This window comes from Gobio gobio, assembly GCF_949357685.1.
Source record: "Gobio gobio genome assembly, chromosome: 12".
Lineage (NCBI taxonomy): Eukaryota > Metazoa > Chordata > Actinopteri > Cypriniformes > Gobionidae > Gobio > Gobio gobio.
The window spans coordinates 10,130,526-10,146,078 of NC_137105.1; the positions used below are offsets into that span (position 1 = coordinate 10,130,526).

The 15,553-nt window shown below is 37.6% G+C and overlaps 1 protein-coding gene across 1 annotated transcript in view; it reads right to left on the reverse strand.

The window, feature by feature from the left end:
* Window positions 1-414: 414 nt before the first annotated feature.
* Window positions 415-15,553, reverse strand: part of igf2r (insulin-like growth factor 2 receptor) — a 62,329-nt gene continuing 47,190 nt past the window's right edge. The window contains exons 34-47 of the mRNA XM_079832075.1: window positions 15,298-15,510; window positions 12,075-12,224; window positions 11,318-11,476; window positions 10,511-10,709; window positions 10,098-10,250; window positions 8,812-9,049; window positions 7,388-7,524; window positions 7,195-7,315; window positions 6,186-6,332; window positions 5,889-6,073; window positions 3,594-3,780; window positions 3,341-3,496; window positions 3,193-3,262; window positions 415-3,085 (exon numbers count right to left, since the gene is read on the reverse strand). Coding sequence (XP_079688201.1) covers window positions 2,723-3,085; window positions 3,193-3,262; window positions 3,341-3,496; window positions 3,594-3,780; window positions 5,889-6,073; window positions 6,186-6,332; window positions 7,195-7,315; window positions 7,388-7,524; window positions 8,812-9,049; window positions 10,098-10,250; window positions 10,511-10,709; window positions 11,318-11,476; window positions 12,075-12,224; window positions 15,298-15,510 — 2,478 coding nt within the window. The 3' untranslated portion in view covers window positions 415-2,722. The remainder of the gene's footprint in view (window positions 3,086-3,192; window positions 3,263-3,340; window positions 3,497-3,593; window positions 3,781-5,888; window positions 6,074-6,185; window positions 6,333-7,194; window positions 7,316-7,387; window positions 7,525-8,811; window positions 9,050-10,097; window positions 10,251-10,510; window positions 10,710-11,317; window positions 11,477-12,074; window positions 12,225-15,297; window positions 15,511-15,553) is intronic.

Below are 15,553 nucleotides of genomic sequence, written 5' to 3' on the forward strand. Positions count from 1 at the left end.
GCACGCACGCACGCAAAAAATAATTAAAAAAAAATATTGAAATAAATCTTGCAATGGCTATTAACAAAAAAATGTAAGTTAAATTAAATGAAGTTTAAGCACTAAAATTGCTAATCGGAAAAAATAAAAATTCTAGCAAATAGTAATATAAAAAGACATAATTACAAAAATTAATCCCAAAATTTAAATGAAAATATAAAACTGAAAATATAAAAATAAAAGCTAGGTTAAAATATTAATAACCTATAAACTATAACTATGATCACACATAATGTTAAAATTACAAGAGACTAAAGTCACACCAACCCCATGCTCCCAACAGCCGTTTAGTTCTGATTCAATTGCTTGAGCGTGAGTCATTACTGCCCTCAGGTCTTGTTAAAGCAGCGCGATGAACCACAATAACTTCTAGTAAGAATGCATGCAGAGGAGCTGATAGTTTTATTGAAACAATTCCATCATATTTCAGCATAAACTATTTCCATCCAAAACAAGATGCTGTAAAACATGACAAATACAGTCTGAGAAGAGCTAAAGCTTCTAACAGGGAAAAGGACTCTTGAAGTATTTCAGAAAATTGTACCATACAATATCCCATACAGCAGTCGCAGACATTTTTTTTGTAAGGAGAGGGGGAAACCCGAGACAACCAATAGCTATCGAGCGTACCGTCCACCTTCTGCCTTAAAGGACAGAAAAAAAATGTCCACCAAAGTGCAAAGTACTTAAAGAGACACCCAGTCATGCTTCACCTCAGTCTGATGTAGCGTCTTAGGAGCAGTGTGTTATGACAGATATAGAGAACTGGTGTGGCTTTATTTGGCAACCATATATGTGAGGAATACAGTGACGGATGCTATGAGACCAACTATTAGAGCCAGAGGAAAAAACACTGTACACATGCTGTCGAACAGGACCAATGTCCTGTTGTACCTTCACTGGCATGTGAGAAGAACGTTTTGGTAAATCATTTCCGGAGAGCTGACAGCCTCTTGGACGCCCGCTGACTGCAACCCTGCAACACAACTTATGCAAACGTATGCATCCGAGTTATTCAGCAGGACATTAAAGGTGAGCTGAAACAGATTCAGCAAATAAAACGCATAACATTAGCAGGTGTTGCATTCAATTAACGTGACTAACAACAAAACGGTAAAAGTGCTTAGTAAAAGGCTTTCTGCTGCTTGCTGTACATGTGACTTCTTTCATAGGCACTGACTTCTGTGCAAAGCTTAAATTAAAATAACGATGAAAAAAAACTTAAATAGGTAACACTCACAATAAAGTTCAATTTGTTAACATTAATTTGTGCATTAGATATCACAGACTAACTATGAACAACATTTTTACAGAATTATTAATCTAGGTAAATGTTGATTTCTACATATATTGATACATTTGTAATACATTAAGTTGTACAAATTCACGTTATGAATGAACATGAATAAGTAACAGAATACTTATAAATTAATATGGATTAATAAATTCTGTAACAAAAAAAAAGTTGTTCACTGTTAGTAATTCATATGAAGCCACGGTGAAATGGTGATAATAAAAATTATATTTCAATGCATTCTCTCGCAAAAGCATTGCTTTTCCCCTGCATTCTCTGGCAAAATATTTGCGATTGCTTACAAAAATATTGCGTTCCCCTGAGAAACCGTGTGCTTGCTCACAGAAGCAGTTTTCCTGCCACCTCATTATTTTCCTCACAAAAGTTATACGAGTGAACACAAACTTTCTCGGGGGAATGCAAGGTTTGAGCACTGAATATCATTTTTTTTTACCATCACCATGCCACTTTAGAGGCTCCGTAAGTCGACACCTGATAAATTTAATAATGTTAATGAATTCAACCTCATTGTAAAGTGTTACACAAATATACTAATCACGTGAATTTAACAATAACGCAAATAAACACCACACTGTGATTTCAATAAATTATCAGACGACTTCTGATTGCAACGAGAAATTACAATTCTAAAAGAAACCTGCTGCAGTCTTACATGCAATGTCATTCCCTCATGGCACTAAACCTCTGTATGTGCTCTGTGTTCTAGTAGGATAAGTAGAACATGCTTTTTTGGCAGAACAAGGGGGCAAAAGCATTGGACAAAACACCCATGACAAAGGGATGGTTAGATGAACACTGCTAGAGCGCAAAAGTGAACGCTGATGCGGAACGCAAAAGCAAAGCGGGATATTCAAAGGGTTGTGATTTATAAATATAAACTTGTCAAAGCGAATCAATCTCCTTTCGGTGCTACATGACTCAAGATATGCGAAATACTGCTTCAGATTGTAGTTTAGAAAAGGTCTTTGACTGTATCTGCCACAATCAATCAAAATGATTTCATAAAACTGCGTATTTTTACAATGAGCTGGTGAATTAACAAAAGACAATACCCAAAAATCTTTAAATAACAATAAAAAAAAAAACGATATAGTCAATTTCTGTAAGTTCGTGGAATATGGAATTCACATACGATGCTGTATACAATTCATCTTAAATCAAAACCAAACGAACATACGAACAAATAAACGATCATTTTTTGTCAGGAAGGCAGAGTCTTTTTAGTGGACGAATCGACTAACTTGCTCTTGAAAGCCGTCTCGTGAACAGCTCACAGATTTCCCTTTAGAAAACCAAAAATGGAGCAACTGAACATTTAAAGCGTGGTGGCAGAGACATTCAAAAGTTCAGTTCGGCTGCCCGATCCCCTCAGACTTTCAGTAGATCCTCGTCGCTGTCATCGGGGTCTGGCTGGGGTTTCCTCTGGTTTCTATCGCTGTATCTGGTCTTATTTCTGCTCCGTGTGTCCACCAGGAGCCCCACCAGATCCTCGTCGCTCTCTGCTTTCAGAAAAGCTGACTGCATCCGCGAGGAAGGGGCAATTCGGATCCCTGGGACTGTGAGTACCTCGTCCTCGCTGTCCTGTTCGTCCAGGGAGAAGGAACGCAGGGCGTCTGCGCTGACGGGTTTGGTGGTGATGTGACCGTTCTCCTGAGGCTCCCGCGTGGGCGTCCCGGTCTCCTCCATCAGCCATTCCATCTCATCTTCACATCCATTCTCATCCGTGTTCACCTAAAGAGAGAGAAGAACAAAGACGAGGAGAGTTACGCACACACTCATTTTCTTCAAATTGGACTCGTTATGAAACTTGAAGGGGGAAAAAAAAGATAAAACGTTACCCTGGAGTACTTGTAAGACACTGGATTTGCTTTCTTGCAGAGGCTTGACACTTTCTGCATAACAAGTTGCCTGAAAATATATAAATACATTTTAAGAAGCTCAAGTAGAATTCCTATTTATATATAAATAAATGTAAGTTGGATTTACCTCCGGTCTCGTTTGTGCAGCAAGAGAACAAGCAAACAGATTGTGAGCACCACCAACAGCAGGCTAAGCACCGCCCCTAACGCCTGACTCCGTCCAGACAATCCGGCATGCTCCTCCCCTCCATCAGTACTGTGTGGGTCCATGGAGATGGATGAACTATAGGAGAACCAATGCACTTTGCTCAAACTTCCTTTGCTAACACATCTCTGTGTCAGAACTGTCTGGAAATATGTTTAGGCGTTGTGATACTCACATAAATCCACAAACGGCGGAGGTGTGCCAAACAAACAGATACTGGCAGCCATCCGTCTCCAGCAAGAATTCTGGGATACCCTCTCCAGCTGTAGGGCTGCAGTGGAACAGGATGGTCGAGGACACGTTTTTGGTTGGGTCTCGCCCACATACAGATTCAGACGGTACCAAGACGTCAAGGTTTCCACCTGACAACATACAACATGCCATAGAACAGTTTTTTTCCTCAAAGTAAACATTTCAGTTAAAAATAAAGTAACCTTAACTAATAATATATCATTCATTCATAATACAAAATAAATTAAATTGAAAATGCACCCAAAGTGCATTCGTAATAATTGTATAAAAAAAAAACATCAACAAATATTAAATATTAAGTTTAAACAAAATATTTTTGCAATTTTTCGTGTTGTTACAAATTATATTTTATTTCCCAATTTCTTTCTCTTTCCTTCTTTCTTTCTTTCTTTCTTTCTTTCTTTCTTTCTTTCTTTCTTTCTTTCTTTCTTTCTTTCTTTCTTTCTTTCTTTCTTTCTTTCTTTCTTTCTTTCTTTCTTTCTTTCTTTCGTAACAACACAAACTGCAAACATATTTTTGTTTAAAATATGTCCTTTGTTTATTTATTTATAATTTATAAAAAAGGCAAAAATATTTTGTTTAAAATATATTTTATGTTTTTACAAATAGAATGTATTAATTAAAAATAGGGATGTACCGAATCCAGATTTTTGGGGTTCGGCCGAATACCGAATCCACTGGTTAATATTCGTCCGAATACCGAATCCTTCTCCCATCCTCAGTCCATTATCACAGTTAACACATTAATGAAGTAAACAACGTCCACAGCAGTGTAGGGATGCTATTGACCATTTAACCGTTAACCGAAAAGAACTTTGACCGATTAATACTACCAGTTAAACAGTTTAAATGTTTTTAACGCTTTTTTGTTTTTATGCATGGTTAAGAAATATGCTGTATAGCATTATTTGTTCACTAGGGAACTTCAGTATTAACGGAGCGCATCGACATGTGCAACCACAAACTAGACAATCTCGCAAAATGAAGCAATGGAAAAGCTTACTGTGTGGGACCATTTCGACAGAAAAATACAGCAGTAGTACAAGCTCCTGACTGGTGGAAAGCAAATGAAAGGCGCTTCCCGAGGCTGGCCACTCTAGCGAGGCGTTATCTCTGTATTCCCGGGACATCAGTGCCACCTGAAGCCTTGTTTAAGACTTTTAATAGTGTGGTTTTGGTCAAGTTTACTAAAGTTAACATTGTCGTGAATGTTCTTCTCTCCGCTGTTTCCTGATGGTTTATAGAAAAATTACCCCGAGTCGTCCTCTGTCGTTTCAAAGAACAACACAACGGAGAGCGCAGGAGGCTTGTGCGCTGCGGAGACAGAAGGATTGAGAGGTTGTTTTCTGCCACGGGTTTAACTGTCAACAGGCTGTGCTCCAGACTAACCCACATCAAAAAAACATAGGCTACAAGGTGTGGACTGAGGTAGGCCTGCTATTTTTATGTGAAAAAAAAAAAAAAAACGATTCCGGTTCTTCAAAGCTTCAAACGGATTCAGTGTATTTTCGTTTATCATCTTAATTGGGTAATTATTTAAGTGAAAAATATTTAGTGTAGGCCTATTTATTTTATTATTTTTATTTATATTTTATCTTATCTGTAAGCGGCTGTTTGCACGGTAAAATAAAATACATACTCGAGTACAACTGGTATTCTTTCGGATGTTTTAACAGCGGCTGTTGTTTAGGGTCCTTGCCACCACCAGACAAATTGGCATTGCAAATTGAACATGTAGCTTGACTTGAATTGCCTTCTTTTGACTGAAAGTACTGCCACGTTTTCTGTTCATGAGTTTCATTTTCACTTTCAACAGCGGCGTCATTACGCTGACCAGCGGAGCGCGTGTAGTGCAAGCCTATAGGGTTCGGCGGAAAAAAATTCTGAAAAAGCCCAATTTTCGGCCGAATCCGAACCCGAATCCTGGATTCGGTGCATCCCTAATTAAAAATGAATAAATAATCAAAGGACATATTTTAAGTAAAATATTTTTGCATTTTTTGTCTTTACAAACAAAAGTTATACATTAAAAGAATGAAAATACAAAAATATTTAAAAATATGTTTGCCATTTTTGTGTTGTTCCAAACTGAATCTGGACATAAACAAACCAACAAATAAATAAAAAATGCCTTTCATCTGTCCCAACATGCCACAACATTTGAGCACTGCTCACACTTTGTAATTCCTGATATGGTTCCTATTAAAATTCCTGTTACCTTTAATATAATACTTGGCTTTGCTGGAAGAGCCGATTTTTCTGCGGTAACTGTTATTAATCTTGACCTGACAGATATTGGCACCCAGGCACTTGGAAATGGAGCGGTCGGTGATGCCCGACAGCTGGATGTGGTAGATATAGCGATCTCCATTGGAACGGATGTCTCCTGTGGCATTGTAGAAACTGGGGACACATAAAACACTGTTTATTTCATGCACATATCTAGATGTAGTGTGGTGTAGTTGTAGGCTCTGTATTAAAGCAAGAGAATTGAGAGAGAGCGAGAGATACTCACCGGTGATAAAGCGCTCCCAGGCTGAACATGACCCCTGTCTCGGGTATTGTGATGGTTCCATCGACCATCTCGACTTCCTCCTGCTTTACAGCACATGCAGATCGAGTCTCCCACTCCACCCAGAACTCACAGGCTGTTTTATCCTCCCTAAAACACACAAATAATCTTATTTACCTGCCTGAGAAGTACTGCGGTAAAGCCCTGTAAAATTACATTAAAACTACAGACCAGGATCTCAAAGGAAACTTTATAAATGTGTGTGTGAATATATATATATTTTCTTCCATATAGTTAAGTGAAGTCTGGTAAAAGTTGATGTCTTCAAAGTCAGCATGAAATAAAATAAAATAAAATGATAAATTCTTGTTTTCTTGTGGAATATTGCAGTATTTATCTAATTATTTTTTTTATTCATGTGCAACATCTCTTCTCTGATTATGTGTTTACCGGCCGAGGGCGGGGCAACCTGTCACTCACATGACATCACAGCAATAGCAAACCACATTTTCATCATAGCAAACCTAATTTGCTCAGATACGTCACAATTGGTAAGAAAAGACTATCGCAACGTCCAACTCATGCCAACTTAACTTGTAGTGTTGGTGTTTAAAATCTGTTTAAGAACCCATTTCATTTCATTTATTTATTTATTTAAACAGGGACAGTGTAAAATATACATTAAACCCTAAAAAGGAGAGATGCATTTTACCAGGTTGTAGCACTTGTGCTAATTTACACCTGCAGTCCCTGGACAGGCTGATGTAAACAAATCAAGTTAATAAAACATTTATCCCAGAACAACATTAAAATAATCAAACCCTACATTCATTCTACAACATACATTTACAAATATACTCTCACCAACACATCAACTACTAAACATTATGTGAACATGTTTGTTGTGAAATAAGCCATTTTTTGACCCGATGTGAAAAAGTGTTAAAATTCACACATGTGGTTAACTCACATTCTCACATAACACATTCATGTCAAGTTACTCACAACTTACTTAAATAGTAATTTTGGATGACCCATTGTGCTGCCACACTTCAGCTGTATGATTGTTCTGGCTGGTTTTTTGTTTTCACACACCTCGGCACCCATGGAATAATTGACCAGGATTTTTCCATCTGGAGAAAATACATGCTGATGAGAAACCAACAAGACCATAATTATGTCAGAGAAGGTTTAAAAGCACTTACCCATTAACTCCATTGTCTGCGTGTCCACACGGCCCAGATTCTCAGTCCTCCCGTTGGCACGTCTGCGACACACGGCGGCTTCTGCCGCACAACCTGGTTGGCCTCCATGGATGCCCTGGCACAGATTGAAGTAGTAACTGTGGAAACAAATAGTAAAATTGTGAATTTCATACATACTGAACAGATGCAGGTGCAATATTACACCATTCTTCCATTACTGATTAAATCAATTGTGTCCACCGATTTAAAAGTGTCATACAAAAAGTGAATTTTCCATAAATGTATGTTTGCGGACAAAAAGAAAAGAAATTTTGAAATTTTGGCTGATACCAATAGCTGGTAATTGATTTTTTTTTTAACTGGTATGGCTGCAAAAATGATAGGTCAATATCATTATGATAAAAAAAAAAAAAAATTATATATATATATATATATATATATATATATAGCATTTTTGTCCATCTTACTTAAATTAGTATAATATATTTTTATATTGGATATACTTTCAGCCACTCTGCTCTCTACTGTAACATAATCGGGCATTAAAATAAAATTAATAAACAAATAAATAATTATTTTAGGATATTATGTTCAATTATAAATGTGTTTATTTAGGTTAAATTATACTTATAAATTATTGTTATTTTTAATAATAATAATAGATTTAAACTTTAGTAACTTATTTTGGTGGAGATTAACATTAATTAATGTTAATTAAAGGAACACTCCACTTTTTTTTGAAAATAGGCTCATTTTCCAACTCCCCTAGAGTTCAACAGTTGAGTTGTACCATTTTCAAATAGCTTACCACAATTAATTGAATCTGATTAGACCGTTAGCATCTCGCTCAAAAAATTAGTTTCGATATTTTTCCTATTTAAAACTTGACTCTTCTGTAGGTACATCGTGTACTAAGACCGGCGGAAAATGAAAAGTTGTGATTTTCTAGGCCGATATGGCTAGGAACTATACTCTCATTCCTGCGTAATAATCAAGGAGCTTTGCTGCCGTACCATGGGCGCAGTGGCACAATGATATTACACAGAGCCTGAAAATAGGCGAACTTCCGTCAACATAACCACCGTGACAACCTGCTTGCACAGGGAGCGTGCTGCGGGGCTATTTTCAGGTGCTGCGAGTATAGTTCCTAGCCATATCGGCCAAGAAAATCACAACTTTTCATTTTCCGTCGGTCTTAGTACACGATGTAACTACAGAAGAGTCAAGTTTTAAATAGGAAAAATATCGAAAATCTTTGGTCATTTTTAAACGAGATGCTAAAGGACATTATGTTTTTTCTAATATCAGCCTAATCAAACCAACGCAACTAATAAAAGATTGTGCCAATATGGGCTATTACGGATATTCTCATATTCACAACAGGGTCAGATGAAATTAAGCAGAACAACAAGTGTGAGACTCACGAATCGCCTTGATAGCTAAATTTCCACGGCTCTGTAAGAGAAGAGAGGGTGCGCAGGTCGTAGGTCTGGTGTTGTCCTGCCAGCTTGCACTCCATCTTTTTGGGTGGGCACACCACATTCGTTTTCCACTCGAAGGTGGCAGAGCACCCTTGGGTCTCGCTCAACAGCACGGGACTTCCATGGCCCGCCTCTCGGTCACACGAGAACAAAATGGACGACTGACGCTTCCCTCGGAGTGCTGTGAAATACACACAAAAATAAAAATACCTTAAAATAGCCCTTAAATCAAATGCAGACAAACACATTTCACAATCTTAGAAATCATACAATTTAAAAGGTATACGTTTTGGCCCTCTAGCGGTAAAAAAACTAAACTGCATACATTTTGAGGAAGAACGTTGTTTTGGTTGCCCTTCGCTTCTGCGTGACGATGAATTTCACCCTTCACAATAGATTATGCTTTACAATGAACTCTTAGAGAGCTACATCTGGCAATGTATCTGTTCAATAAAATGCCTCTCTCATCTGTTGAGTAATTAAAACGCCATCTCCGCATCACTTTTACAACATTTCAAATCCTTCAGTTCGCTCCATCTCTGAAAAGCCAAGCCAATTTATATTTAATACGAGCTGTCACATTCTCTCTTTGACAGCAGACTCTCCTCAGTTCAGTGTTTTTATTTTTTTTTAAACGGGTGATTCCCCAGAGGTTGGAGATTTAGTGTGCTCCATGTCATCCTTTCTCACTCGTTGTGACAACTAACCTGTGTCAACTACATGCGTCAAAGTAGACGGAGCAACTTTTCCCTATTTACGGATATGACGAAAAACAACCAGGCGAGTGACATATATACACAGTTTCCCAGGTAAAATATAAACACTTATAATAGGCTTACCATGGTGAATCAGGGTAAAACATGTTTTGGATGAAGAATTGATGACTCATTATTTGAGTTTTGTTCATTTTGAAAAAATAACAAGTTTAATTGTGCACCTTTAAGTAATGTTCGTGTTATGTGCTGCCACATTGCGGAACCTACTAATTAAATTAGGTTTTAAATATTATTTATTTAAATGAAACCTAATATAACAAAATGATTTTCATTTTAAAATGTATATATATTTTTGTAAACACAATTATTTACATTTTTACTTAAATTAATGTATTATTTAATGTAAAAAATATCTTATTTATTTTAGTGCTATCAAATCATGTATGCATGTAACAAGTTTTTGTTTACATAATATGTGTGTGTGTGTGTGTGTGGGCTGTCAGGGATGTGTACCATCAGAGCAGAAGCCCCATTTCTGATCTTTGTTATAGTTGCTTGTAGTGGCACACCACTTCTTTCCGTCAGTCCTGCCCTCAGTTGTGCACTCAGTATAAGACTTCCCCAGAAAATTAAAGGGGAAAGTGCATACTTCATCTATTTCTGTAACTGAAAGACAATTAACACAAATTTTAATCATTTAGGTGAAAAGTGTAACTTTATCCTTCCATCTTAGCTTTTGAACTTGCTTGATTGTAATGCATTCTAGGATTGCCTTTACTATGAAACATTTACTATGCATCTTACAAGGCACGACAATTAATTATTACCTTCTGGAATAGACTATCTGTCAAAAGTCCCCCTATTATGCCTTAAAATGCTGTCTAGTTCACTAGGTTTTTAAGAGTGATTCAGTGTGTCTGTTTTACCTTGAGGACAGGTGTCTCCTCCACTATACTGCATGATCACATCCTGCACCTCTCTCGTGTAGTTTAGGAACATGACTTTGCTGTTCCCATATGAAGCCGCCGAGCCAGCGGAGATCAGACATACCGCGCTGTCTTTACATTTTGTGTCTGCCACAGTCCCACACACATTGATCGTAAAGGAGCCAGACCTTCCATTAACCTAAAAGACACGATAAACTGAGCTCCAGAATCATTCCTTTGCTACTATGCTCAAATAAGCTGACATATAAATTGAGATTTTAGAGTATATAAACACTACTGTTCAAAGGTTTGTGGCCGGTAACATATTAACATGTTTTTTTACCTATGAGATGGATAGCCTAATTGTTATGCAATTCAAATACATTTGTGGTTTATTTTTATGGCATGCCAAAAAGTTTTTCTTTTTTAAATGTGATCATTGCAATGAGTATGGAAATTATTTTCAAATAAGAGCATTTTCTTTATTTAAAAAGGCTTTTCATCTTGAGAAAAAAAGGGGGGAGGGGGGGGGGGGATCTTATAATCAGGGTCATCTAATATTCAAAACAATATGGTATAATGATTTCTGAAGGATCATGTGACACTAAAGACTGGAGTAATGATTGCCATCACACATTACATTTTACAATATATTAAAATAGAAAACTGTTATAACTGTGATCACATACATGCATCCTTGGTGAGCAAACGAGTTCTTTCATAAACATTACTATTCAAAAGTTGATGTCTGTAAGATTTGTTTGTGTACACATTTCAAATTTTCTGGGAAAAGTCTTTGGTCATTACCTGGACGGGCCCTGACAGTGCTGAGAGGTCAAAGGTGTAACGCAGTTCGGAGACGGTCAGACTGCAGCCCTGTGCTGTGACGGTTTCCGGGCAAACCACAGGAGTGGCCCACTCGAACACATACATACAGTCCTGTGCCCGGATCATCAGGGGAGAACCCTGTTCATGGAAACAAACACTTACACTCATGGTACAACAGAAATGAATAGCAAAATGATTGAACCAACAAATCGGTTGACCTCGACAAATTACAGCCTCTTTCACACAGAGCCTTGATCCCATAAAATTGCCATAAAATTGCTAGAGTGCGTTCTGTATGAATGCAGACAAGTCCTGGGATTGATCCCGGGATGGGGATCTAGTAACATTGTAGGGATCAGTCCCGGAAACGTGCCCTGTGTGAAATAATAGGCAGGATCAATGCTGTAAGGGGTGTGTCGTAGTGAAGGCGCTCAAACTGAGATCGTTCGCCAGCTAAGTTGAATGGTACGCGATGCAATAATTTATGTTCGAATCAGAAAAAAATAGCAAAATCAAATCATAAGATCCGCAGATCATAAGCAAACTTGAAACACTGCGCAGACATTACCCGTCCGTCACATTCTGATATCACGTGTGAGAACACATGCACATGCTCACCGGCAGTGTGAATGAACCAAATTCAAACAATCCCGGGACACATTATCAGTGTATTTTCCAGAATCTCTGTGTGAAAGGGGCTTATGACTCCAACTAAGGTTTTGAGTTGATCTCTTACCAGCTCTGCCCCTTTCTGGCAGGTGAAAATGATCTTGGAGGAGTAGTTGGAGGTGTGGTCAGAAGGGCAGATGGTCGTGCTGTTAAAGGTGATCTCCACCTCTTTGGAGTTGCCGTTATAGCGAGGAGGGGAGGTGATTCGTCCGATGTCCTGCACAGAAAGGAAAAGCCCACACTGAATTTAAAATCGGATTCAAACATGTCACTATAGACTAGGTCTGATTCAATGCAGCAGAGAGAGACAGATCACATGCGCTAATGTTGCGTGCACTTGGCTGCTGATCGCTTGCTCAGCGCACACACGTGTCAGTTGGTTTAAAACTAAATCGTCTATGTATCCCAAGTAAAAACATGAACTCTTGCGTGATTTATGGATAACATGTGACTTCCTACATTATTAGAGGAAAAAGTCTGTACGATAAAGCAATTGAATGAACAGTGAGCAGAACAGAAAAGTAATACATATACATTTAAAGGGGACCTATTATGCCTATTTTTACAAGATGTAATTTAAGTCTCAGGTGTCCCCAGAATGTGTCTGTGAAGTTTCAGCTTAAAATACCTCACAGATCATTTATAAATCCATGTTGTAAATAAGAACAGGCTGTTTTTGTGCATGTGCCTTAAATGCAAATGAGCTGCTGCGTGCCACCCACTCTCCACACAGTTCCTGCCTCAACCGGATTCTCTGCCGAAGACATCTGCTTGATTTTGATCATGTATATCACGATCACTCTTATGGATAGCTTTAGTTCTTCTTTCATCATTAAAGTTTATTATTTCCATGTGTTTTAAAGCTATATTAGTTTAAACTTCTAATGGATCGTTTTCTGAGCGCACTTATCTGAAGCACAAGCACACAGAGAAGTTACTCACAAAACCTGACTTCTGACAGCCAGTTGTCTTTCACATTTTTCGATACATTTAAAATGTCAAATACACACAAGGGTCTTATTCACTTGCAGATTAAGGGGCGGTAATATTGTAATAAGTCAGAAGGGGAGAGGAATCTGAGTGGCTCGTTTTTTCACGTGCTTGCAGAAAAAGGCTTACCAAAAAAAGTTACTGGGTTGTTCTTTTTCATGTTTTCTGGGTTGGTAGATTCACCGGGGACCCGGTTATAGCACTTAAACGCGGAAAAAGTCTGATTTTCATTCTTTAACAGGGATACCTGGCCATGAAAATAACTGAAGACTATTTACTAAACGAATTAAGCCAACTAATATGATTCATAATCTTTTGGTTTCTATTATATTCCCAATAGTAGTAGTATCGCATCTGAGGAGCGAACCGCGTGTAATCCAGAAAGGTCCAAACGACAATCATCAGTGACAACTGGAGATTCACTCGTAGCCAAAAGCAAAAGATTACAGGTAACGCTAATACACTAAATACACAGTTACGCAATGCTGATGTTGTTAACGTTAACAATTTGAGAACAAGGTATAACAATACTAATAATTTGCACTGATTGATGTGTTATGAGCTAATCAAAAGTGACAAACGTATTATTTTGGTCGTACTTCCAAGACGTGGTATAGTATCTGTAATTCTGAAGTACAGTATTCACTAGGGCTGTGTATCACCAACAATGTCACGATACGATACGCATCACGATACTGAAGTCACGATACGATACGTATCACGATATGGATCAATTTGGAATTTAATTTCTTTTGAGCAGAGTTTAGTAACAGTAATATCTGTTTATTGAATAACCAGTGTTAGAACAGTTGTGATAACTGACAAACTATTTTGTTTTTGTCATTAAAAAAAAAACAATGAGTTAAATGAAATAAATAAATTGTCACAAAAAAACTTTGGAAAGACTTGGTCGTTCAATATTGATTATTTTGGATTTATCATATCAGGTACAATACATGGCAAATTTTGGAATGTAAAACAAATCTCGTGATAAATCGAAAATCTAAAACAAATTTGGGAAAACAAATCTCTTAACTAATGCTGCAAACTATGGGAGTCAGTTGTACTATAATTTTAAAGGTAAAAATTAACTGATTTGTACAAACACTTAAATTACACTAAATAACATGTTTTTTTTATAATATTAACTTTACAAATGACATAATCATATACATATTTTTTTTTAAATATAAACATTTAAATGGTGGCTGTCATAAAAACTTGCCAGATTAATTCAAACATGCATTAAATATTGAAGAACATTACTAATTATAATGAATATAGAATATGGTGCACATATTTAGCAAAATGCTCCTCTCTAGAGAACATTTTTCTAGCTGACTAACGAGTTTATGGACACTGGATATGTTTTTTCTGAGGTGAATGTGACGTTACATGACATAGTTTACAAGCTGTTTTACGTCTTTCCTCGTTTGAAACACTGATTGAGCTATGTGACATGATACAGATTTGGGTAAGTTGTACTCTAACTTTTAACGCACGTTCAGATGTTCATTCATGTTTATTTCGCGCTGTAACTTGTATCAAGTATAAAGGCGGAAGATAAGATCAGTTCACGTGCAGAGCTGAGCTGCGCCAAAGCGATCTCACGCCACAGCGCCAAAACGGTATTTATGTTTTTGATTTCAAATTGCATCCATTTTATTACGAAATTCAGAGACTTTGTTTTATATCAATAGCAACAAAGCACAAAGAGTATTGCTATTTAATGGATGTGAGGCGCGCTGCAATGTTTCGTTCATTCATTAACTGAAAACCTCTTCTCCATTTTGAATGTCTTGCACTGCTGCTTGCGTCGGTTTGATTACATTCAAAAGCACACAGTATCGATACGGCAGCTGCTATATCGATACGCGCATCGTCAGGAGTTCATGACGATGTATCATTGTATCGATATTCTGAGCACAGCTCTAGTATTCACACCAGTGCGGTGCACCCTACACATATTACTCCTCAAAAGATTCGATTCATGAAGAGCCGGGACGATCCACAACCCACGTAAAGATAATCATTCCGCAACTGCAAGTCAAGATTTCAAACAGAGATGGCGACAAAGAGGCAAAACTTACCGACTGCAGCTTTAAATAATATAATAATTATTTATTTAAATTATTCTAATTAAATTAGATTAAAAATTGCTCTGAAAATACAGGTATCGTAGCAAAATTTTAAGTATTGGTATCGACTTGTTCTGGAAAAAGTGGTATCGGTGCTTCCCTACAATCCACCATCTTAAAAAAGCAAGGAAAGTGGAATTCACTGCTCATGTGTTTACTCACAATTGGAGCTCCATCAACAGGGTCCATGCACACAGCGGCTCCTGGAGGACAGTTGACCCCTGGGATGGGGTTGAGGGGCTGGCAGATGTTGATGTAGAAGTCAGGAGACTTCTTCCTGTCTACATCTTCATCGATAGCTCTGTAGTAACCAGTGAGATGGATCAGAGGACTCAGGTCAATCTGGTTGGTTCCATTCCAAACAGAGCACTTCACCTGCAGAAGAGATGTTCTAAATATATTGCAGGTTCAGATGAAG